The sequence below is a fragment of the Centruroides sculpturatus genome, unplaced genomic scaffold, assembly GCF_000671375.1.
Source record: "Centruroides sculpturatus isolate CEXI.00-Female unplaced genomic scaffold, Cexi_2.0 scaffold652, whole genome shotgun sequence".
Lineage (NCBI taxonomy): Eukaryota > Metazoa > Arthropoda > Arachnida > Scorpiones > Buthidae > Centruroides > Centruroides sculpturatus.
In genome coordinates, this window is record NW_019384803.1 from 169,253 (window position 1) to 194,744 (window position 25,492).

A 25,492-nucleotide genomic window follows, 5' to 3' on the forward strand; every position below is an offset into this window, starting at 1 on the left:
TTAAATACCTAGGTATTTATTTTGATCAGAATCTGAACTGGAATCACATCATCAAAAAAATAAGTAAAAGAATAAAACAAAAAACAAATCTACTCAATTGAATCATTGGTAAAAATTGGGGCTTAAACATCAACAACAGTAAAATGGTATACAGGATGGCTATAGAACCAGTTATTCTTTATGACACTCCAATATGGCATGATGCTCTTAGTAATGTACAGTACATATTCGTAGAAAATTACTATCCATACATAGAAGAGCAGCACTGAAAATTGGAAAGGGGTACAGTACAACATCAACTGATGCTTTACTTGTGCCCGCAGGGATTATCCCGGTTCACATCTTAGCAAAAAAACAGCATGAAGTTAGTTCTTCACCAACAATGGTTTGCACAACTATATCGAAAACTATTGGTTGGTTGGTTGGTTAAGTTTTTCCGGCGCAAAAGCCACATAGGCCAAGCTGCGCCACATCAAATAGTGTAAATAAATAAAAAAATAACAATATAATATAATATAAAAAAATAAAGACAAAAAAGACAAAGACCAATAACGAAAAAATATAAAAATTAAAATGTAAATAACAAGATATATATATATATATAACTTATTATTTTATTTGATATATATGTAATGTAATATGTTTAAAATAAATAAATAAGCAAATAAATAACAAAATCAATTACAAAACAATATGTAACAATACACATGTGAATAGTAACAATGTATATACATAAATGAATAAATAAAAGATCAACAAAATATATATAAACATAACCTAGATAAATAATTAAATATGTTTATAAATATCATTCACTTTCAAGAAGTTCAATAATTTGTCAAGATTTGGCCTCTGGCCCAAAATCTCTCTCAAACTTGCATTTCCAAAATGCTGTTTATGACTTTAATCAAAAGCTATTCAGTTGCAAAGCATGTGTTTTACACTTAGAAAACAGTTGCAATACTCACATACTAGCTGGTCTTCACCCTTCTACAGGTATTGATGAGTCAATAGAGTATGCCTAATTCTCAAACGACTAAGAATTACTTCAGATCTCCTGTCATACTGTTTATGATGTGCCCAATTTTCTATATTTGGCTTGATCTCATGTAGTTTATTGCGAACTTGTGCATTCCACACGTTTTGCCATCTCTCTGCTAGTCGTTTTTTAACAACTAGCTTCAAATCATCTCCTTAAATACGCATTATATGCTGTGAAGGACTAGCTGCCTTTGCAGCTGCGTCAGCTTCTTCATTTCCTTTTATACCTACATAGTCTGGGACCCAACAAAATTTTACAAAGGAATTTCTCGCAGTAAGATGGCAAAAAAGCTTACGAATTTTAATCAGTATAGAGTGAGAACTAGGTTCAAATGAGATCAAAACCTGAAGTGCACTAACTGAGTCAGTGTAAATAACACAGGAACAATGACCTTTCCTATTTATACACTTTCAAGCTAAATAAATAGCATGCAACTGTGGTGAATAAATAAAAGAATTCAATGCAATTTGTTCTGCCACGATTTCGTCCTGGCAGACGAAAGCTGAGCCAATGTAATCATCAGATTTAGATCCATCTGTAAAAATAAAAATTAAATTCCTGTCACGATGTTGAATTTCTGCAAAGTGCTGTCTGTAGACATAGTCTGGCGTGGTTTCTTTCAGGAAGTGCTTTCAGCTTAAATCAACATCTATTGCTGGAATTGACCAAAGACATATATTACAGACCTCTAGCTGTGAAATGTTGCCTGTATTCAGATCAATTGTGCTGCTCACATTCTCCATTCTTATGGCGAATGAAGAGATACTGCTTGGGCAAGCTTCAAATAACCTTTCCAGCTGAGTATCTAATACTGTACAATCAACTGAAAATTTAGTGTGAGATTTCTGTTTTATATAGTAAAATAGAGACAACTGTTCTCTCCTGAGAGATAGTGGAGGCTCATAAGCATCCACATACAAACTTTCTACAGGAAAAGTTCGAAAAGCACCAGTGCACAAACGTAGTGCTTGATAGTGAATTGGATCCAGCATCCGAAGAGTAGATTCTCGCGCAAAGCCATAAACAATGCAACCGTAGTCAAGCTTAGAGTAAACAAGGGCCCTATAAATCCTGAGCATAGAAACTTTGTCTGCTCCCCAGGATGAGCAGCATAGTACCTTTAAAAGGTTTAGAGATTTTAGGAATCTACTCTTCAAGTTGCGCAAGTGTGGCAAGAATGTCAGTTTTGGGTCAAAATAAACACCCAAAAACTTAGCCTCATTCACCATTAGAATTTTATCGCCATTTAGGTAAATTTCTGGATCCAGGTGCAAACCACACCTTCAACAGAAGTGGATGCACGATGTCTTCGCTGCATTAAACGTGAACCCATTGGTCTTGGACCAATCATATATACGATTTAAAGAAGTTTCAAGTTGTCTCTCAATGAAGCTCATATTACTAGACTGACAGGAGATCTGAAAGTAATCCACATACAAAAAGTGTTTCACACTGGAAGGAAGACAGTTAGCTATGCTGTTAATTTTAATTAGGAACACAGTCACACTCAAAATAGAACCTTGAGGAACACCTTCTTCTTGTGTGAAAAACCTAGATAAAGTGTTGCCAGTCCTGACTTCGAATCTTCGATTCTGTAAAAAGTTTTTATAAACATTAACAAATTACCCCTCAACCCAAATTCATACAGATCACGAAGTATCCCGTTTCGCCAACAGCGATCATAGACCTTCTCTATGTCAGAAAAACACAGACACTAAGTGCTGTCCTTCGCGTATAGATGTTTCAAAGTTTACTAAGTTATCAGTGGTACTTCTGTTCCTACGAAAACCACTCTGATGTGGTGAAAAGTATTCCTTTTTCTCTAAGAGATACATTAGACGCCTGTTTATCATTCTCTCAAAAAGTTTTCACAGGCAATTTGTGAGAGAGATTGGTCTGTAATTAGAGAAATTCTTGTGGTCTTCACCTGGCTTCAAAATAAAAATAATGATAAATTATCTCCAAGAGTCAAGAAAAGTATGTTTTATCCATATTCTGTTAAACAGACACAGGAGATTACAAAGGAAATGGTTTGACAGATTTTTAATCATGCTGTAAGGTATTTTATCTAAGCCTACAGCACTATTCCCCAAGAGAAAGATGCTGAATGTAATTCAATTATAGTAAATTACACATTATATTCCTCATTCGATGAAGAGTGAAAGTTTAAATATTGTTTTTCACTTTGGGCTTTATAAGCCTGAAAATTTCTTGGATACATAATATTGCTGGATGAAGACGAAAATGTTTCATCCAACATATCAGCAATACCCTGTATATCGCTGATTATTGTGCCATTATTTTCTAGCATAAACAGGGACTGAGAAGTATATTTCCCATTAATTTTATGAATTTTATCCCAGACTGCTTTTGAGCAAATGGAAGATGTGTAAGGATTCTTGGGAAACATACTTCTTCCAAGAATCCCTTTGGCTTTGCCTTCTTAATCTTCTGGCATTTGCCTTTTCTTTTTGAAAAGCAATCAAATTGTTTGTAGTAAGATACCTTCTGGTTGGTTGGTTGGTACAAGTTTTCAAGTACAATAGCCATTCAGGCCATGCTGCGCCATGGCAAAAGGTAAACAAATAAATTAATTAATTAACAAAATATAGATACAACACAAAAACATAAATAAGATCAAATAAACAAAACAACAACACAGGTATAAATATATAATAAATAAATAAGTATATGAATAATTGATTAAATCTCTTTATAAATATTTACAACTTTCAATAAGTTCAGTATCTTATCAAGATTTGGCCTCTGGCCCAAAATCTCACTCAAACTTGCATTTCCGAAATGCTGTCTACGACATTAATCAAAAGCAATGCAATTGCAAAGTATGTGTTTAATACTTACAGTACAATTGCAATACTGACATACCGATTGATCATCACCCTTCAAAATGTATTGATGAGTCAGTCAAGTGTGTCCAATTCTCAACCAAGTAAGGACTACCTCAGATCTCCTATCATACTGCCTATTATGTGTCCAATTTGATATCATCGATTTGATCTCATGTAGTTTATTGTAGATTTGTGCATTCCACATAACTTGCCATCTCTCTGCTAGTAGTTTTTTAACAACTAGTTTCAAATCCCCTCCTTCAGTATGCATTGTATGCTGTGGAAAACTAACTGACTTTGCAGCTGAGTCAGCATCTTCATTTCCTTTTATACCTACAGTACATGGCCTGGGACCCAACAAAATTTTACAAAGAAATCATTCGCAGTAAGATAGCAAAACAATTTACAAATTTTAATCACTACAGAGTGAGAACTAGGTTCACAAGATCGAAGCCTTAAGTGCAGTAACTGAATCAGTGTAAATCACGCAGCAACGATGACCTTTTCTAATCACATACTTTAAGGCTAAGTGAATAGCATGCAGCTTTGCAGTAAAGATAGATAAACTCGATGTAATTTGCTCTGCCACGATTTCATCCTGGCAGACAAAAGCTAAGCCAACATAATCATCTGATTTAGTACTGTCAGTGTAAATAGGAATCAAATTCCTGTCATTGTGTTGGATTTCTGAAAAGTGTTGTCTGTAAATGTAGTCTAAAGTAGATTCCTTGGAAAACTGCTTTAAGCAAAAGTCAACATTTATCACAGTAGTTGACCAAGGTGGTATACTATCAACCTCAGCCTGTAAAATGTTGCTTTATGTTCAGGTCAATGGTGCTGCTCACATTCTCCATTCTTATAGAGAATGTAAAGACACTACTTGGACAACCTTCAAATAGCTTTTACAGCTAAGTATCTGATACTGTACAATCAACTGAAGGTTTAGTATGAGATTTCTGTTTTATATAATAAAAAAAAGACAACTGTTCTCTCCTAAGAGATAGTGGAAACTCATAAGCCTCCACATACAGACTTTGTACAAAAGAGGTGCGTAAAGCACCAGTGCACAAACGTAGAGCTTGATGATAAATTGGATCCAGCATTCGAAGAATAGATTCTTGTGCAGAGCCATAAACAATGCATCCATAGTCCAACTTCGAGCAGACAAGAACCCTATAAAACCTAAGCATAGAACATTTGTCTGCTCCCCAAAATGAGCAGCATAATACCTTTAAAAGTTTCAGAGATTTTAAGCATCTACTCTTCAGGTTGCACAACTGTGGCAAAAATGTCAGTTTTTGGTCAAAAGAAACACCTAAAAACTTAGCCTCATTCACCATTGGAATTTTATCCACATTTAAATAAATTTCGAGATCCAAGTGCATTCCACGCCTTCGGCAAAAGTAAATGCACAAGGCCTTCATTGCATTAAATGTAAAGCCATTGGTCTTGGACCAATCGTATATGCGATTTAGAAAGGTTTGCAGGTGTCTCTCAATGAAACTCATATTACTAAACTAACAGGAGATCTGAAAGTCATCAACATACAGTGTGTGTTTCACACTGAGAGGAAGACAGTTAGCTATGCTGTTGATTTTGATTAGGAACAGAGTCACACTCAAAATACAACCTTGAGAAACACCTTCTTCTTGCGTAAAAAGCCTAGATAAATTGTTGCCTATCCTGACATGAAATCTTCAATTCTGCAGAAAGATTTTTATAAAAATTGGCAAGTTACCTCGTAATGCAAATTGGTACAGATCACAAAGTATTTCGTGTCGCCAGCAGCAATCGTAGGCCTTCTCTATATCAAATAATACAGACACTAAGTGCTGTCGTCTAACAAACGCTTCGCGTATAAAGATTTAAAGGTTTACTAAATTGTCTGTGGTACTTCTGTTCCTACGAAATCCACTGTTATGTTAATCCACTGTGGTGAAAAGTAGTTCTTTTCCTCTAGGAGGAACATCAGGCGCCTATTTACCATTCTTTCAAAGAGTTTACACAGACAACTTGTCAGAGAGATTGGTCTGTAATTAGAGGGATTCTTGTAGTCTTTACCTAATTTGAGAATGGGAATAATAATAGATAGCCTCCAAGAGTCAAAAAAAGTATGTTCTGTCCATATTCTGTTAAACAGATGCAGGAGATTACAAAGAGATTGTTTGAAAGATTTTTAATCATGCTGTAGTGGATTTTATCCAAGCCTACAGAACTATTACCTGAGTGAGAGATTGCTGTATGTAATTCAATTCCAATAAATGGCACATTATATTCCTCATTAAATGAGGAATGATAGTTTAAACACTATTTTTCTATTTAAGCTTTGTAAACCTGACAATTCCTTGAATATATAATATTGCTAGATGATACAAAAAATGTTTCTCCCAATAAATCGGCAATACCCTGTATATCGCTGACTATTGTGCCATTATTTTCTAGCATGGACAGAGAATAAGAAGTATATTTCCCATTGATTTTATGGATTTTATCCCAGACTGCTTTTGAGCTAGTAGATGATGTTATACTAGAAACATACTTCCTCCAAGAATCCCTTTGGCTTTGCCTTCTAACTCTTCTCGCATTTGCCTTTGCTTTTTTAAAAGCAGTCAAATTTTCAGCACTGAGGGTATCTTCTGAAAATCCCCCATGCTTTCTTTTGTGCTTTAAATGCTGCCTCGCAATTCTGGTCCACCATGGTTTCGGATGCTTTGGATATCTAGTTGATGTTTTCCCCATTGTTTTTTCTGCTGCCTGAATAATACTAGAAGTGACAACTTCAACTGCATCATTGATATCAGCAGTATTGACCATTTCCTCAGTGATGTTAGCCAAAGAAAAGAATGCAGGCCAATCTGCCGTTTCCAGTTTCCAGCGTGGTGGACGGGCTGTTTCACAGCTTTCTCTGCCTCGATATTTTAGAAATATTGGGAAGTGGTCACTAGAGAGTGGATTACATCCAACCTCCCATGTAAATGCTGAAAACAGTTTCGGACTTGCTAATGATAGATCAATGGCAGTGAACGTTCTTGATGGGGCATGGAAGTATGTCACTTCTCCAGTATTAAATAAGTACAGTTGGTGATTACCTATAAATCTCTCAATGGCTCTGCCTCGACGATTGATGTCGGGACTGCCCCAGATAGGATTGTGACCATTGAAGTCACCCAGTAAAAGAAATGGTGTTGGTAGCTGTTCAACCAAGGCATCCAATTCATTCTCATTGACTCTGACATCTGGTGGCAAGTATATAGAGCAAACTGTGACAGTTACTACAATTAAAATTCTGACTGCCACAGCTTGCAAATTAGTGGTGATTTGTACCGGCAAGGATGGAATGTGATTTGAAACTACAATAGCCACACCTCCACTGGCACGGTTGTGGCTGTCATCATCTTTGCGGTAAAGATCGAATCCTTTTAAAGAAATATTTTCTCCAGGTTTTAGATGAGTCTCCTGGAGTGCCACACAAAGAGATGAGGTAGATGATGTCAAGTGTTTAATGTCAGAGAAGTTGTTGCAGAAACCACGACAGTTCCATTGGATTATTTTATAATCCATTATGTGTTTGAGGCAGCATTCTTTGCATGGGTATCCCTCTTTAATTTAATAGGGGGTTTCTCTTTTGGAAGTGACATTTCTTTTGTAACCTCCTTGTGGGTCTCTTCTTCAGAGAAGTCAGAGACTCACTCATAGATTGAGCCTCTGATTTTTTAGATTTAGAGAGAGCAGCTTTCACTCTCTGTTTGTTTAACGGGTTCTTACTTGCCTTTTTGGAACCCAGGTTTCTTGTTATTACCCCTGTTTTAGGTAGGGGTGTTTTCAGTTTTATATTTTCCTTTTCTGGTGTTTGGGTGGATGGTGTAAGCAAACATTTCGCATGGCGTGTGAGAGATTCATTTGGGGGAACAGAAATATCTGTTTGAACCCCAATTTCCTTTGTAGACTTCAAAGCAGCTGCAAAAGTGTTCTGTTTTAAAGGTGCACTTGGATTGACCATGCGTCGAGCCTCTGGATAAGATAGATTGTTTACAGTTTTAACCCGCTGAATCTCTTTCTCTCTCTGCCATGCAGAGCATTTCCGATAGTAGGCAGGATGGGAATCGTTGCAGTTTACACAGCGTGGAGTACTGGTGCACTCAGTACTCTGGTGTCCTTCAATTCCACACTGTGCACATAGGCTTTTACCTCGGCAGGATGTTTGTGAGTGTCCAAACCGCTGGCATTTAAAGCAACGCAGCGGGTTTGGAATATATGGGCGAACTGAACAGCGCAAATAGCCTGCTGTAACAAAAGATGGCAATGACGGTTTTCCAAAGGTGAGGATAAGGTGTTTAGTTGGTATCAACTTGCCATCTCGACGGATTGAAATTCGTCGGACAGCCGTGACACCTTGGTCTGAAAGACCGATCTGAATATCCGATTCATCCTCAGACATCAGATCACTTTCAGATATCACACCACGTGATGAGTTCAATTTGTGTGTGGTGTGATGGTTACCATTATGTCTCCTAGAGACTTCATTTTCAGAAGCTTTTCTGACTGTTGAGGTGAGGCTGCTTCTACAAGTAGATCTCCTGACCTCAGTTTTTGAATTTTCTTCAGATTCCCAACGTTCGATTCAAACAATTTTTGAATCAAAAAAGGCGAGCGTTTAGATAGAGGTGTTTCTCCCATGGCATGAACGATAAGGTAGGCTGGTGGTAATGCATCAGTACATGTTTTAGGTTTTAATGAATCCATATTTAGATTTTAAAATTCAGCTCCTAGTGACCCCACCCACCATGGGGCCCAACAAGGGGATGCCGTCACATGGGAGACTCCCATAGACCGTCACACCAGGGTTTCCCAGGAGCTATACCCTCACAATGCAGTCAAGAAGAGCACATCTTGTATGACATGTCCGCCCGGTCTGCATCGATCGGTTGACTCCAAGCCGAGGTCAAAACTNAGAATCATCATAAGTAATATATAAAAATTATATGATAAAAATAGAATAATAATTAAAATGATTAAAAGTTAATTAGACATTAATTTTGAAAACAATATTATAACAAAAAAAACAAAAATATAAATATATAAATAAATAACGATATTATAAAGTATAATAGACACCGCGCGACAACTTCAGCGCGATAAAGTTATTGCGACACTCGCTATCGGCAACGGCGACAAATTAATTGACGTTTTTTTACCCCCTCCGTGAGTCGCATGGGTCTGTCATACCCATGCGACTCGTAAAGCATTTTTTTTCTAAAAAATGAGCGTTGCTATGCAAAAAATTTTAACAGCATGTTAATCTAATTAAAAAGTTTGAGGAATATTAATTTTTTCAAATTTTTCAAAAAATATTTAATATTAAAAAATTTTGACTAAAAATCGCGTCGGGTCTGTCAGACCCATGCGACTCACAGAAGGTTAAATAAGCTAAAATTTTGAACATAAATATCCCGAAATTGTGTTTTATTTAAATATTTTGGTATGCATTTCCTTTATGAAATTTTTCAAAAAATATTTAATATTAAGAAATTTTGACTAAAAATCGCGTCGGGTCTGTCAGACCCATGCGACTCACAGAAGGTTAAACAACTTACAGGCCCGACATAAGTGGCAATTTGAAAAAAACAATATAAAACCAAACTCAATGATTCTCTTAAAGGATGAAAATCTCCACCCGGTAGTTGGCTGATGGGCCGAATACAAGAAGTAATCAAAGAATCTGACGGAAAGGTGAGAGTGGTTTTGCTGAAAACGCCTAAGGGTATTTTTAAGAGAAGCATAACCAAACTGTTCCTGTTACCATCCATCTAGGAAGAAAATATTGTTCGTCTTGGTGACCTATACGTGTCATTTCTGTTGTAATTATTAAATTTAAATTTATGTTTAACATTGTTTATTGAAGTATTACTTCAATGCGGGCCAGGATGTTAGCGCCTCAAGCGCCACCGTATTTTTGTCATTAAAAAAAAAAAATTATAATTTAAAAGTTTGTGAACGAGAGTAGTTTTGTAACGGCCATTCGTAGCGGCCATTTTGTACCAGTGTTTCATTCCGCATTAAACATTTTTTGCAAAACCACAGTACTTTCATATTTTTACAGTCCATTAAAGATCGACAAGCAACAACTATTCGAAAGTTTTGGACCCATAAAAAAAGTAAGTGTTTTTAGAATTTTAAATGTAAATAAATTTTATAGAGTTTATATTTGCAGGAATGCAGAATATATCCAAATCTGTAAATTAGGTTCAGAGAAAATTAAACCAGTCTTGAGATAATTTTTGGCAACAAAATATTATTGCAATAGTTGCAAAATCTTTACAACAAAATGTAGTGTTTTGGCTATGCCTGTAGACATTAATGAGGGAAATTGTCAAAAACATAATGGGAGTCCCATATTTTAAAAATGAAACTGAAATGTTTGATGTCTAAACGTCTGGTTAAAAAAAGAAAAGAAAAATTAAGCATATACAGATGTTATGAACCAGACAGCATGTGAAGAATAAGTCGGTTTATTTATTACAAAACCACAGTTTTGACTTTTACAAAAAACTAAAACTGAGCTTTAAAAACCAAACAGGAAATCTGTTTTTATTTTAAAATTGTAACATTATGTAGTGGGTGAAATTTTTTGTCAGCTCGAATTTAAGATGAAATATTTGCTTGTTCCTTGCATGGAAAATTTGCAAATTAATGAACTAATTAAGAAAACCATAAATCTCACATTTAAACCATATTTTCAAAGATTTCCAAAGGTAAAGTTTTATCGAATTTTTTAAAATGAAACTTAAAATATAATAATTGATGTTTAACAGCACAAAAATAAATATACCGTTGTTTAATTAAAACTTTTTAACATTTTAGTTAAAACTTGTAAGAAACCGAAAGAAAAGATCTAAGAGTTTTGCTTTCATTACATTTATGAAAAGTGAAGACATGCATTGTAAGTATTATGTTTTTTATAAAATTATTACCACCCAAATTTGATAAAGTATGGGCTTTCCGTTCCTCCTACAGTGATCCATAGGCGTGAACATAGTACACATTTTATAAGAAATTTTCCAGTTCTTTCCTGGTATCTTTCCTATTATGCTTACGTTCAACAATCATTAATTATGTGAACTTATTACTGGTAACAGTTCTCATGAGAATTTTTACTTCTTTATAATAATTTATTATCTTGGGAGATGATTTGCAAATTGGATGTTTAGGTTTTTAAATTTAAATTAAAAATAAAATTCAAAGTTTTAAGAATTTTTGTCACTTAAAATTTGTCATTGTGACAGCAGGATTATGCGCATTTAAGATCTAGTACATTCGATCCATTTTCGTTCTAGGAAATCTGGGAAATACAATAATTTAATTTGAATTGTATTCCAGTAAGCAAGACCATATGTTTATTATAAAATTAAAGTGGTGCCTCGTATAATGTATGCCTCGAATAACGGGCACTGGAAACAACAGACTTTCTGTTCGGCAGTTACGTGAGGCAAACAATGCATTTTCTGCGAACAAGTGCGAATAATGTATCCACTCTTTTGCCGTTGCCAATGACAATCTGCTATTTTTATAATACATTAGTATTATTAGAATATATTATTAGTATTCAATATATCTGAAATACAGAGCTCCCGTTGGGATTTTGCTTGCTTCTTTGTTTATTACATAGGGTAAACTTGCCTAATTCATACCACTTAAGGAAAAACCATCATATTATTGAAAGTAATAAACACAAATTATTTTTTATTTTAAGTAACTTCTATTTAAAAAATATTTTATTACTACCATAATCAAATTTAGCATAAATCTTATAAACTTCTGAGAAATAAGCAATTTAAAAAAACACTAAATAAGTACAATTTAGGACCATTGGTCTTAAATTGTACTTTGAGATCCTATCATTGGTTTGCAGTCTTAAGAATCAAAATCTTAATCAATAATGTATTAATACATGTGTAAATTAACTCTTAACAAATTCGACGGATGGTTTTCGCCAATTCTTGACAATCATCGCAGTTGTAATCCGTTGTTTTTTTTATTGGTTCTTGTGCAAAGTTTATGTACTCATATCTCACATTGTGTGCATTTGATCATGCTTTCTTTTACGTCTTCTTAGCATAATTTACATTACAAACTGTTATTTTCATCTTCTTGTTTTTTTTTTAATTCTCCTTTTGTGATATTTTAGTAGTTTTACTTTTCTTTGCACCAAGATTCTTTGATACGTTATTCTTCTTGAATTTCCAAGAACACGACGTATTGGAGATATTATTTCAAATATCACTCAAACTGTTTAGAAATGTTTACTTTCATACCTAAAGAACATTCCTTCGCTTTCTCTTCCAGACATTAATTTTGCTGTTTTTCTGAAGGGCGAGTTGTTGGTTAGTTAGTTAGTTCGTTCGTTCGAGTTTATTGGCACAAGGGCCATACAGGCCAAGCTGCGCCAAGGCAAATGGTATAAATAAATAAATATATATATATAATGTAAGATGTTTAATATAAATAAATAAATAAACTAATAAATAACAAAATCAATAACGGAACAATATATAACAATACACATGTAAATAATAACAAGATATATACATAAATGAATAAATAAATAATCAACAAGGTATATATAAACATAACCTAGATAAATAATTAAATATGTTTATAAATATTATTTACTTTCAAAAAGTTCAATAATTTGTCAAGATTTGGCCTCTGGCCCAAAATCTCTCTCAAACTTGCATTTCCAAAATGCTGTCTATGACTTTGATCAAAAGCTGTGCAGTTGCAAAGCATGTGTTTTACACTTAGAAAGCAGTTGCAATACTCGCATACTGGCTGGTCTTCACCCTTCAAAAGGTATTGATGAGTCAACCGAGTATGCCCAATTCTCAAACGAGTGGTACCTCAGGAAGTTGTGTGTACTCAACTTCTTCAGTCTGTTCTCGCTCAGTAGTCTGACTGGATTGTGCCACACACATTAAAGTATCTGTTTATTTTTGCAGCCTTTCAGTTGCCAGATTCTGGGAGACTTCCGCCGATTCATTTAGATTAGCATCTTTGTCAAGAACAACATATTCCTCATCCCTGATCTTAAAGTGATTGCAAGACCACAATCTGCAAGATTCGAAGCCATGTATGCCTGTGTCCATAGAAACGGTTTGAGGATATGCTTTATTAAGGAACCAGGATGGTTTCGCATCCACGATGCGCAAGCAGCACTAAAATTCAGTTTTAGTGATTTGAAAAATAACCTATCTAGTCTATTCTTTGATGTGTATTCAATCCTTGTAAATGTCATCTAAATGTTGGTTTCGGTTATATGCACGACAAACTTCGTTAAATTGTAAAGTCCCGTCATTATATTTTTTAATCACTTCTTTCACATTTTCATTAATCCAAGAATTATATTTTCTTTTTTGACATATTGTTCTAGAATTAAAGACAATTAAGTTTTAATTTGTTTTGAACTTTTGCAGTTATTTTTCAAAACAGAAACTTAGTAAACAAATAAGTTTACAAATCAGTAGTAGCTTATTGTGACATTCATCTAAAATGGTTTTCCTGAATCATACCAGTACATTTTAAGAACTTGCCTCAAATACGAAATAGGCGCAAGAGTCGAACAGACTTTACATTTGCCGCTAAAAAATTTGGCAACAAATATGCATATATCATCACATCAGATAAAATCACAAAAATACGCATTAATACATCACAGATAGTTAAAAATCTTATACACAATCCAATTTGAAGAAAGTTCTTACGAAATGTGCAAAAATATTACAGAAAAAGTTGAAAAAACTTACCTTTTCAATATTTTTGCCGGGAGCAGTGTAACAGCGTGTTGTCTGTCAGATAGTAATATGGCCGATTGTTATTTACCTTTTTTGCCACTAAAGACACTAATAGCTATTACCGGAGTCGAGATATAAGTGAAGTACGAATTAGGCAAGTTTACTCAACTGTACATCACCTCAGTGCAGGGTATTTACATTTATTCAAGTGTTGTGCAAATCATGGCTTCTAAAAAAACAGAAAGGTGATTTCAATTGAAAGAAAGCAAGAAATCATTAGAAGGAGTGAAAGTTGACAAAAACTTCCTTGTCAAATGGGGAGAGGTTTAGGAATTTACCAACACTCATTATCCAAACACAGCTGAGGCCAACAGGATCAATTATTTCTACAATGACACCCTTGCTAGTCATTTCCGACAGATGTTCAAGAGAAGAGAGAAACAGACCACCTTGGGCATGTTTTTCAAGAAGCCAGCTGCCAAAAAACAAGGGATGTAACAAGAGGAGTTCACCCTGCATGCCCTGGATCTGACTCCGATTAAAAATCAATAAAAAGAGACCTACTTCAACATGTAAAAAGTTTGTATCTGTACGAATGTGTGAAGAAAGTGTTCCTCCACCTCCTCCTCACAACATCTGACTACCCAGTATAATTGGTGACTGCTCCGGTTGGTTGGTTGGTACGAGTTTTCTGGCACAAAAGCCATTCAGGCCATGCTGCACCATGGCAAAAGGTAAAAAAAATAAATAAATAAATAAACAAAATATATATACAACACAAAAACATGAATAAGATCAAATAAACAAAACAACAACACAGGTATAAATATATAATAAATAAATAAGTATATGAATAATTGATTAAATCTCTTTATAAATATTTACAACTTTCAAAAAGTTCAGTATCTTATCAAGATTTGGCCTCTGGCCCAAAATCTCACTCAAACTTGCATTTCCTAAATGCTGTCTACGACATTGATCAAGAGCAGCACAATTGCAAAGTATGTGTTTAACACTTACAGTACAATTGCAATACTGACATACCGGTTGATCATCACCCTTCAAAAAATATTGATGGGTCAGTCAAGTATGTCCAATTCTCAACCAAGCAAGGACTACCTCAGATCTCCTATCATACTGCCTATTATCTGTCCAATTTGATATCATCGGTTTGATCTCATGTAGTTTATTGTAGATTTGTGCATTCCACATAACTTGCCATCTCTCTGCTAGTCATTTTTTAACAACTAGTTTCAAATCCCCTCCTTCAGTATGCATCGTATGCTGTGGAAACTAGCTGACTTTGTAGCTGAGTCAGCATCTTCATTTCCTTTTATACCTATATGGCCTGGGACCCAACAAAATTTTACAAAGAAATCATTCGCAGTAAGATAGCAAAACAATTTACGAATTTTAATCACTATAGAGTGAGAACTAGGTTCACATGAGATCAAAGCCTGAAGTGCACTAACTGAATCAGTGTAAATCACGCAGCGACGATGACCTTTTCTAATCACATACTTTAAAGCTAAGTGAATAGCATGCAGCTCTGCAGTAAAGATAGATGAATTCGATGTAATTTGCTCTGCCATGATTTCATCCTGGCAGACAAAGGCTGAGCCAACATAATCATCCGATTTAGAACCATCGGTGTAAATAAGAATCAAATTCCTGTCATTGTGTTGGATTTCTGAAAGGTGCTGTCTGTAAATGTAGTCTGGGGTGGATTCCTTGGGAAACTGCTTTAAGCAGAAGTCAACATTTATCATAGTAGTTGACCAAGGTGGTATACTATCAACCTCGGCCTGTAAAACGTTGCTTGTGTTCAGGTCAATCGTGCTGCTTACATTCTCCATTCTTAAGGCAAATGTAGAAACACTACTTGTACGAGCTTCAAATAGCCTTTTCAGCTGAGTATCTGATACTGTACAATCAACTGAAGGTTTAGTATGAAATTTCTGTTTTATATAATAAAAAAGAGACAACTGTTCTCTCCTAAGAGATAGTGGAGGCTCATAAGCCTCCACATACAGACTTTGTACAGGAGAAGTGCGAAAGGCACCAGTGCACAAACGTAGGGCTTGATGATGGATTGGATCCAGCATCCGAAAAGTAGATTCTCGTGCAGAGCCATAAACAATGCATCCATAGTCCAACTTCGAGCGGACAAGGGCCCTATATATCCTGAGCATGAAACATTTGTCTGCTCCCCAGGATGAAAGGCATAATACCTTTAGAAGTTTCAGAGATTTTAGGCATCTACTCTTCAGGTTGCGCAAGTGTGGCAAGAATGTCAGTTTTTGGTCGAAAGAAACACCTAAAAACTTAGCCTCATTCACCATTGAAATTTTATCCCCATTTAAATGAATTTCAGGATCCACGTGCATTCCACGCCTTCGGCAAAAGTGGATGCACGAGGTCTTCGTTACATTAACCCCTTCTGAGTCGTGCTCGAGTGTGACTCGAGCAAGTTTTATAGCGTTATGTAAAAATCGGTCGTTAAGGCCACTTTTGAAAAAATTATTTTTTTTGAATTTTTGGAATGTTTTTTAGGTCCCCAAATTTTTTCAGAATTTTTTGCGCGCGCGAAAAAATTTTATCGCGATTTTAATGAGCCTTTGATAAGGCTCGATTAAGGCTTAATGATTTTTTAATGGGAGTTTTTTATCAAAATTAATTTATCATTCTAAAGTTGTAGTGCACCGATTTTCCTTCAGTAAAGTTATTTAAAGCTGCTTTCTGATGTCAAAAACGACTTCCGATAGTTTTTTAATTTTTTTAATTAATACATTTTATTATATATAAGTTTAATTAATTAGGGGGGTCGGAAATCGCAATAAAAATTATAATTTTTAAAAATATTTTAAAAATATACCGCTAGATTGAAGTCACCCCACTTTAAACCCTTGTCCTCCCGCGATGTCTATGAGAATGTCCCGGGAAATCCGACTCCAGCTGTGTTCAAGGTCATCCAGCTGTGTAAACAATAACTCATCGGTGTTAAATTTCGCAGAAAGGCCAGACAAAAAAACTTTAGACTTTGAAGCTTTTTCTTCAAAATTAACGCATTTCTTTCGTTTTTTTTAAGTTTTAAGTATTTTTTATGCTTAATTAAAAATTCTAAAAAAATGAGCGGCTCAAAAGGAATTAAATTTAAAGCCATTGGTCTTGGACCAATCATATATGCGATTTAGGAAGGTTTGCAGTTGTCTCTCAATGAAACTCATATTACTAGACTGGCAGATCTGAAAGTCATCCACATATAGAGTGTTTCACACTAGGAGGAAGACAGTTAGCTATGCTATTAATTTTAATTACGAACAGAGTCACGCTCAAAATAGAGCCTTGAGGGACACCTTCTTCTTGCGTGAAAGGCCTAGATAAAGTGTTGCCTATCCTGACATGGAATCTTCAATTCTGTAAAAAGTTTTTTATAAAAATTGGCAAGTTACCCCGCAACCTGAATTCGTACAGATCACGGAATATCCCGTATCGCCAGCAGCGATCATAGGCCTTTTCTATATCGAAAAATACAGACACTAAGTGCTGTCGTCTAACAAACGCTTCGCGTACAGATGTTTCAAGGTTTACTAAGTTATCAGTGGTACTTCTGTTCCTACGGAATCCACTCTGATGTGGTGAAAAATAGTTCTTTTCCTCTAGGAGGAACATCAGTCGTCTGTTTACCATCCTCTCAAAGAGTTTACACAGGCAACTTGTCAGAGAGATTGGTCTGTAATTAGAGGGATTCTTGAGATCTTTACCTGGCTTGGGAATGGGAATGATAATAGATAGCCACCAAGAGTCTGGAAAAGTATGTTCTTTCCATATTCTGTTAAACAGATGCAGGAGATTAGAAAGGGAATTGTTTGACAGATTTTTAATCATGCTGTAGTGGATTTTATCCGGGCTTACAGCACTATTCCCAGAGCGAGAGATCGCTGTATATAATTCAATTTTAGTGAATGGCACATTATATTCCTCATTAGATGAGGAGTGAAAGTTTAAATGTTGTTTTTCACTATGGGCTTTATAAACCTGAAAATTCCTTGAAAACATATTATTGCTGGATGAAGCAGAAAATGTTTCTCCTAATAAATCAGCAATACCCTGTATGTCGCTTATTATTGTGCCATTATTTTCAAGCATGGACAGAGAGTGAGAAGCATATTTCCCATTAATTTTATGGATTTTATCCCAGACTGCTTTTGAGCTGGTGGAAGATGTTATGCTTGAAACATACTTCCTCCAAGAATCCCTTAGGCTTTGCCTTCTTATTCTTCTGGCATTTCCTTTGCTTTTCGAAAAGCAACTAAATTTCTAGCAATGGGGTATCTTCTAAAAATCTCCCATGCTTTCTTTTGTGCTTTAAATGCTGCCTTGCAATTCTGGTCCCACCATGGTTTCAGATGCTTTGGGTATCTAGTTGATGTTTTTCCCATTGTTTTTTCGGCTGCCTGAATAATACTAGAAGTGACAACTTCAACTGCATCATTGATATCAGCAGTATTGACCATTTCCTCAGTGATGTTAGCCAAAGAGGAAAATGCCGGCCAATCTGCCGTTTCCAGTTTCCAGTGTGGTGGACGGGCTGTTTCACAGCTTTCTTTGCCTCGATATTTTAGAAATATTGGGAAGTGGTCGCTAGAGAGTGGATTACATCCAACCTTCCATGTAAATGCTGAAAACAGGTTTGGACTTGCTAAGGTTAAATCAATGGCTGTAAATGTTCTCGTTGGAGCATGGAAGTATGTCACTTCTCCTGTATTAAATAAATACAGTTGTTGATTNTCACTAGAGAGTGGATTACATCCAACCTTCCATGTAAATGCTGAAAACAGGTTTGGACTTGCTAAGGTTAAATCAATGGCTGTAAATGTTCTCGTTGGAGCATGGAAGTATGTCACTTCTCCTGTATTAAATAAATACTGTTGTTGATTGCCAATGAATCTTTCAATGGCCCTGCCTTGACGGTTAATGTCGGGACTGCCCCACATAGGATTGTGACCATTGAAATCACCGAGTAAAAGGAATGGAGTTGGCAGCTGTTTAACCAGTGCATCCAATTCATCCTCATTGACTCTGACATCTGGTGGCAGGTATATAGAACAAACTGTGACAGTTACTCCAATAGAAATTCTGACTGCCACAGCTTGCAGCTCTGTTGTTATTTGTACCGATAAAGATGGAATGCGATTTGAAACCAGAATAGCCACACCTCCACTGGCATGGTTGTGGCTATCATCATCCTTGCGATAGAGATTGAAACCTTTTAAAGAATTTTTTTTTCCAAGTTTTAGATGTGTTTCCTGGAGTGCCACACAGAGAGATGAGGTAGGTGATGTCAAGTGTTTTACGTCAGAGAAGTTTTTGCGGAAACCACGACAGTTCTATTGGATTATTTTATAATCCATTATGTGTTTGAGGCAGCATTTTTAGCAAGGTTATCCCTCTTTAATTTTACAGGGGGTTTTTCTTTTGGAAGTGATGTTGGTGGTGTCACCCCCTTATTATTCTCTTCATCAGAGAAGTCGGAGAACTCGCTCATAGACTGAGTCTCCGATTTTTTTGATTTAGAGAGGGCTGCTTTTATCCTTTGTTTATTAAGTGGGTTCTTACTGGCTTTTTTGGAACCCACATTCTTAGTTGTTACCCCTGTTTTAGGTATAAGTGGTTTTGCTCTTTTTCTGTTGCTTTGGTAGATGGTATCAGCAGACATTTTTCATGGCGAGTCAGAGATTCATTTGGTGAAACAGAAATGTCTGTCTGAACTCCACATGTCTTTGTGGATTTCAGAACAGCAGCAAATGTCTTCTGTTTCACTGGTGCACTTAAATTGACCATGCAACGTGCCTCCAGGTAAGATATATTAATTACAATCTTCAATCACTGAATTTCTTTCTCTCTCTGCCATGTAGTGCATTTTCGAGAATAGGCAGGGTGGGAATCTTTGCAGTTTACACAGCATGAAGAACTTGTGCATTCAGTACTCTTGTGGTCTTCATTTCCATACTGTGCGCATGCTTTTTTTCCTCTGCATGATATTTGGGAGTGTCCAAACTGCTGACATTTAAAGCAATGTAGCGGATTTGGAATGTATGGGCAAACTCGGCAACGGAGATATCCTGCCGCAACAGAAGATGGCAATCTTGGTTTGTTGAAAGTCAATATAAGGTGTTTTGTTGGTATCAACTTGCCATCAGGACGGATCAAAATTCGTCGAACAGCAGTGACACCTTGGTCTGAGAGACCAATGTGAATATCTGATTCATCCTCAGACGTCAGATTGGTTTCAGATATCACACCACGTGACGAGTTCAAATTTGTGTGTGGTGTGATGGTTAGCATTATTTCTCCTAGAGACTTCATTTTCAGAAGCTTTGCTGACTGTTGAGGGGAGACTGCTTCTACAAGTAGATCACCTGACCTCAGTTTTTGAATTTTTTTAAGATTCCCAATGGTCGATTCAAACAATTTTTGAATCAAAAAAGGAGAACGTTTAGATAGAGGTGTTTCTCCCATAGCATGAACGATAAGATATGCTGATTGATTGGAAGAAATGGCATCCCTTGGTGGTAATGCATCAGTACATGTTTTATGTTTTAGTGAATCCATATTTAATAACAGTTCAGCTCCTGGTGACCTCACCCACCATGGGGCCCAACAAGGGGATGCCGTCACATGGGAGATTCCCATAGACCGTCACACCAGGGTTTCCCAGGAGCTATACCCTCACAATGCAGTCAAGAAGAGCACATCTTGTCTGACATGTCCGCCCGGTCTGCATCGATCGGTTGACTCCAAGCCGAGGTCAAGAATGACTCAACGACCAGCCGATTGACTCAAACGGAGCCTGATTTGAGCCTCCCGTTTATCCGAAGCAGGGGCCAAAGCAGTGTGTTGGGGACGTTATGTTGCCCCTCAACTACCAGGATCCCCCTTTCCGGCATACGGGGTACCACGCACGGCAAACACATGGGTGGGCGTTCAGATCCCAGGGATGGTAAAGAAGAGTTACTAAACCATCTCTGGGAGGTCCCCTCACCACGGACAGGAATCCACATCGAGGGGCGTAATGACTTTTCTCCTTCTAAAAACAGTGTTGTGTGTATTAAACATTTTGATGACAAATTTATCATTAAAGAAAATAAAGTAAAAAGAGATGATGGGTCATGGTTAATAGTTCCTAGATTGAAACCAAAAATAACTGAAGATGTCTATCCTTCCATATTTCCAAATTGTCCAGCTTACCTTTCACATAAGCCTCCAGCCAAAAGAAAATCTGGTAATGACAGAAGAAAAGAATTATTTGAACGTGATAATCAACAGTTTTGTGAATGGTGCCAAAAACATATCATTAAATCATTTGCAGATTTGAAAGATGGTATTTCCAATCATGTTGCAAATTCTTGGTTGTATTTATTTGATACAGAATATGTTTTATTATATAAAATTACAATGTCAGATATTCCACAAGTAACCCATGCTATTAAATTGCTTCAAAATTTTGATATATGCATATATTTTAATGGAACCCAATTGGATAACAAAAACTTTAAATGGCTGTTAGGATCAGAAAAAAAGTGTGATCAATGGACTAAATTTGAGGCATTATTGAGTCATTTACAAGGATATAACAAAACAGAAGTAAAAATGAAAGATAAACTGCATCAAGCTGCACTAATCATCTTAGAATGTTTAAGTACCAAGAGTGAAGATTCTTTTGAATTTTCAAATACAAAATTGTCATTTCTCTGTTAACAGATAAATTTATTTAGTTCGAAACAACCAAGATACAGTTCTGAGACTTTAATATGGGCTTCCATGTTATTTTTTCATTCTCCAATTGCATATAGGCTCATTAAAAATAGTAATGTTTTGACATTACCACATACATCCTATTTACAGTTTTACTAGTTGCATTACTAATGATATTGATCCAAATACAGAACATATTACATATCTTAAAGAAAAAGTTCAATGCCTTAACTCAAAAGATAAAATAGTTATACTACAATTAGATGAAATACATGTAAAACCCATGTCATTATACAAAGGTGGTAGAATTTATGGATTAGCAATAAATAAAAAAATGTCAGAAGCTAAATGTGTTTTGGCATTTCTAGTGGCATCATTATTTTCTAAAGAAAAAGTTATTATTGCATTACATCCAGTTTGCAGTCTTAAAGCTGAGCAGTTGTTGGAATTAACAAAACAAGTGTTGAAAGTTGTAGCAAGCATTGGTTATCAAGTTGTTTCCATGACTGCCGATAACAACAGAATAAATCTCAAAAAAGAGTAAAATGTTTACTCTTTTTTGTGGTGGTGAATTAAAAGTATGTGTGAAGAATCCATTCTCAGAGGAATTGATTTTCTTACTATTTGATTCTGTGCACTTATTAAAATCAATTTGAAATAATTGGCTGAATATACACCATACTAACCAGACATTTTTTTATCCTGACATACAAAAGGAAACAAAATGCATTGCTAGTTTGTTTCATCTAAAAGAGATATTAAGAGCAGAAGAAGGCAAAATTGTGAAGTTTGCACCATCTTTGTCTTTAAAGGTATTATATTCTTTATCATTGGAAAGGCAAAATGTTTCATATGCAGTAAAACTTTTTGATAAAAAAGTAGCTGCAGCTCTGCAGGAATTTGCACAAAATGCAGATTATATCCAGACAAGATTTTATTGAAAGAATTGCAATATGGTGGAATGTAATGAATGTAAAACATCCAGAAAAGGGAAAACAATTAACAGATATTTACTGCAGACCAATATATACTAAAAATGATGAGCAAATTAAATTTCTGAATTGTTTTATAGAATTTTTGGATGCATGGGATAAATTTAACTTGAAACAACACTATGGAAGATTGTCATATGAAACACATTTCGCTTTAAAACATACAACTTATGCTACGATTCATCTTATTGAATATTTGTTTGAAAAATTTTCATTGAAGTTTGTACTTTTGGGAAAGTTCCAAACAGATAATATTGAAGCTAGATTTGGACAATATCGCCAAATGTGTGGTGGTAATTATCATGTTAGTGTTGTGCAGGTTTTAGAATGTGAAAAAAAATTAAAAATTTTAAGTTTACTGAAATTAAAATCTGAGAGAATAGGGAATTTCCATATTAAAGATTTGATGTCAGCTCAAGTAGAAAATTGTATGCAAGATTCCTTTAAATCACAGATGGATATTTGTTTTGAATGTTTGGATGATGTTCCAATTGAATGTGAAATGATAACAGTTCCTTTGTCTACTGTTAAAATTTTAGTTTTTATTGCTGGTTATGCTGTTCATAAATTATTACAGAAGATTTCATGTGAAAAGTGTAAGTCAGTAATATCCTGTTTAGATAAAAAATTAGAATTTGACATTTTACACCCTGAACTTATAAGTTATATTAAAGAAATTGATAGAGGAGGACTTTCATATCCATCTGGTTTATTTCTCACTTTAACTGTTGAATTATATAAGCTTTTTCAATGTTTATTACAAGCTAAGTATGACGATCAATTTCTACAGTGCAAAAAAACAAAAAGAGTTATTTATGAAACTTTCATTTGAAAGAATTGAACTAATTGATTTAGTATCTGTCAGTGTTCCATGTATCTGTGGAACAATGCCATATTTTCTTTTGAAAAATTTTTTAAATATAATTTCAAATATTTTTTTAAATAATTATTGTCATGCAAGAATATCAGCATTGAAACATATACCTGGAAGAAAAAGGAAATTACAAACTTACAATAAATCTGCAAATTAATTACTTTAAATACTTTACCTACACATTTCCACTTGCACTTATTCTCATAATAGTAATAAATATTTATATACTGTATTAAGTTAGATTTCTGTTTTATTTTATATATAAATTTTTCTAAATACATTTACAGAAGTAATATGTAATAATATAGATTTTTAAAATAAATTATATTCTTTGTAAGATAAAAATTAATAATTGCAAGACTTTTGATATATTTATTTGTTTAAAAAGTTGATAAAATAAATTTTAAAAGTTAATCATGCAGTGTTGTTCATTATGAAACTTTTTTCACTTAAAAATTATTTAATACATTTATAACATTTAAATATTACCTCGATAAATTAATTTTAAAAATAATTCTTTTGATAAAAAAAAATATTCTATTTAACATAAATGATCAGCAACGCTTTGATGATGAATGACCAGTACTGTGACCTCCAAGCAGGCCTTGAATAACGATGGCCTCAGTCAGGCCCATCCTAGTCTCGTGTAATGATTAATTTAACTTTCGTAATTCTCACCTGACCCGTCTTGTTCGTACGCCAGGTTCCCGGTCGTATCTCCAACCAAGGAAAGTCCACTAAATCTGTCTTTCGATTTTATTCACACAAAACAAAAATTAACTAATTCGGTTAGAAGAGAATTCCGTTATTTCCCGCTCTTTTTGAACATAAGAACGTCTTTTCTAAGTGTTGCCAACTCTCTACAATAATAATAAGAAACAAAAAAAAAAAAAAACGCCCGCCATCTAGCGGTATGAACGGGTCATCCTTCCACCTTTGATTTTGTAAGTCAAAATCAAATTAAATTTAAATTTAAATTTAAACCTGACAAAACACATATAGTATAAATTGAATGAGTTCGAATCAGTTTATAAATCTGGTCGATTTGGAGTCTTTAGGAATCTGTCCCTTTTTGAGACTCGATAATTTTCAGATGAGTTTGTCACAACATCACTCTCTGTAACGGCAGAGGTCATTCGGGACTCATCATAGGTCCCGTCGCGATCATTTTCAGTAGAGCCTGCAGTCTTGCCACGAAATTCGTTTCGCATAGCATGCTTTCCATTCTCCGAAAAGATCTCCAAGGGGTACAATTTCCTAAAAGGACGGATGAGAAATCCAACATGTGTTTTTATTTTGGCTACCTCTTACCAATCCATTTTTACCTGGATAGATCTCGATAACTTTCGCCAGAGGCCAATCAAGTCGTTTTTGGTTGTCATGCCCAACCAAGACGATATCTCCCACGGCAATCATTTTAGTGCCTTTGGCTACCCCTCTCGGGTTTTGCAATTGCGCCAGGTACTCAATTCGGAATCTATTTCGTAAATCTTTTCTCAACTTGCATAAATAACGGAATCTCTTCCCAAGATTTACCTTTTCCATGTGGTCTAAATTGGGAAGTCCAGTTTTCTTTACTCCTTGCAGAAACATATTACGAGTCAACGGAATTAAATCTTCAATATCTTCCGAGAGAGTAGTAAGTGGTCGAGAGTTCATCAAACCCTTTACCTCACAGATAATTGTGTAGAGTTCTTCGTAGGTTAACGAAGCTCGTCATATTTCACAATATTCTCCTCATAATCTCTTCATAAAATTCATAAGTCAAATTCTCCTCATAATCTGCTTTACACATCCTACCAACCTTTCCCACCAGCCACCCCCATGGCGAAGCTGGAGGAATGAATTTCCAGGTAATGTCTTGAACAAGAATTTCATCTTTGATCTCTTTAAGTTCCACCTCAGAGAAAATTTTGGCGGCACCGACAAAATTTGTGCCGTTATCACTATAAATAACAGAAGGGCGTCCTCTTCTTGCCACAAATCTTCTAAATGTCTGCAGGAACGTCTTTGTTGACAGGGACGTCAACAATTCAAGATTCAAGCCCTGTATACTGCACAAGTATACAGGCCAATCCAACACTTGTGTATCCCTCAGGTACTGTGGCCCAGCTACATCAACGCCAATAACCTCGAATGGCGCAGCATCTCTTATGAGATCCACGGGCAATGGCGAAGATTCAGGGTGG

The 25,492-nt window shown here is 35.3% G+C and overlaps 1 protein-coding gene and 4 pseudogenes across 1 annotated transcript; 2 read left to right on the plus strand and 3 right to left on the minus strand.

Annotated features, from left to right (window-relative positions):
* Positions 1-6,888: 6,888 nt before the first annotated feature.
* Positions 6,889-8,753, minus strand: LOC111629577 (annotated as a pseudogene).
* Positions 8,754-19,565: 10,812 nt separating this feature from the next.
* On the minus strand, positions 19,566-20,294 carry LOC111629598. The gene has a single exon (XM_023373499.1). It carries the CDS (start codon positions 20,292-20,294, stop codon positions 19,566-19,568), a length of 729 nt encoding a protein of 242 aa, XP_023229267.1.
* Positions 20,295-21,137: 843 nt separating this feature from the next.
* LOC111629599 lies at positions 21,138-21,981 on the plus strand (annotated as a pseudogene).
* Position 21,982: 1 nt separating this feature from the next.
* LOC111629600 lies at positions 21,983-23,261 on the plus strand (annotated as a pseudogene).
* Positions 23,262-24,331: 1,070 nt separating this feature from the next.
* On the minus strand, positions 24,332-25,129 carry LOC111629601 (annotated as a pseudogene).
* Positions 25,130-25,492: the final 363 nt, after the last annotated feature.

Coding starts and splice junctions, on each gene's coding strand:
- LOC111629598 (XM_023373499.1), bottom strand. CDS start 20,294: ATGGATTCACTAAAACATAAAACATGTACTGATGCATTACCACCAAGG.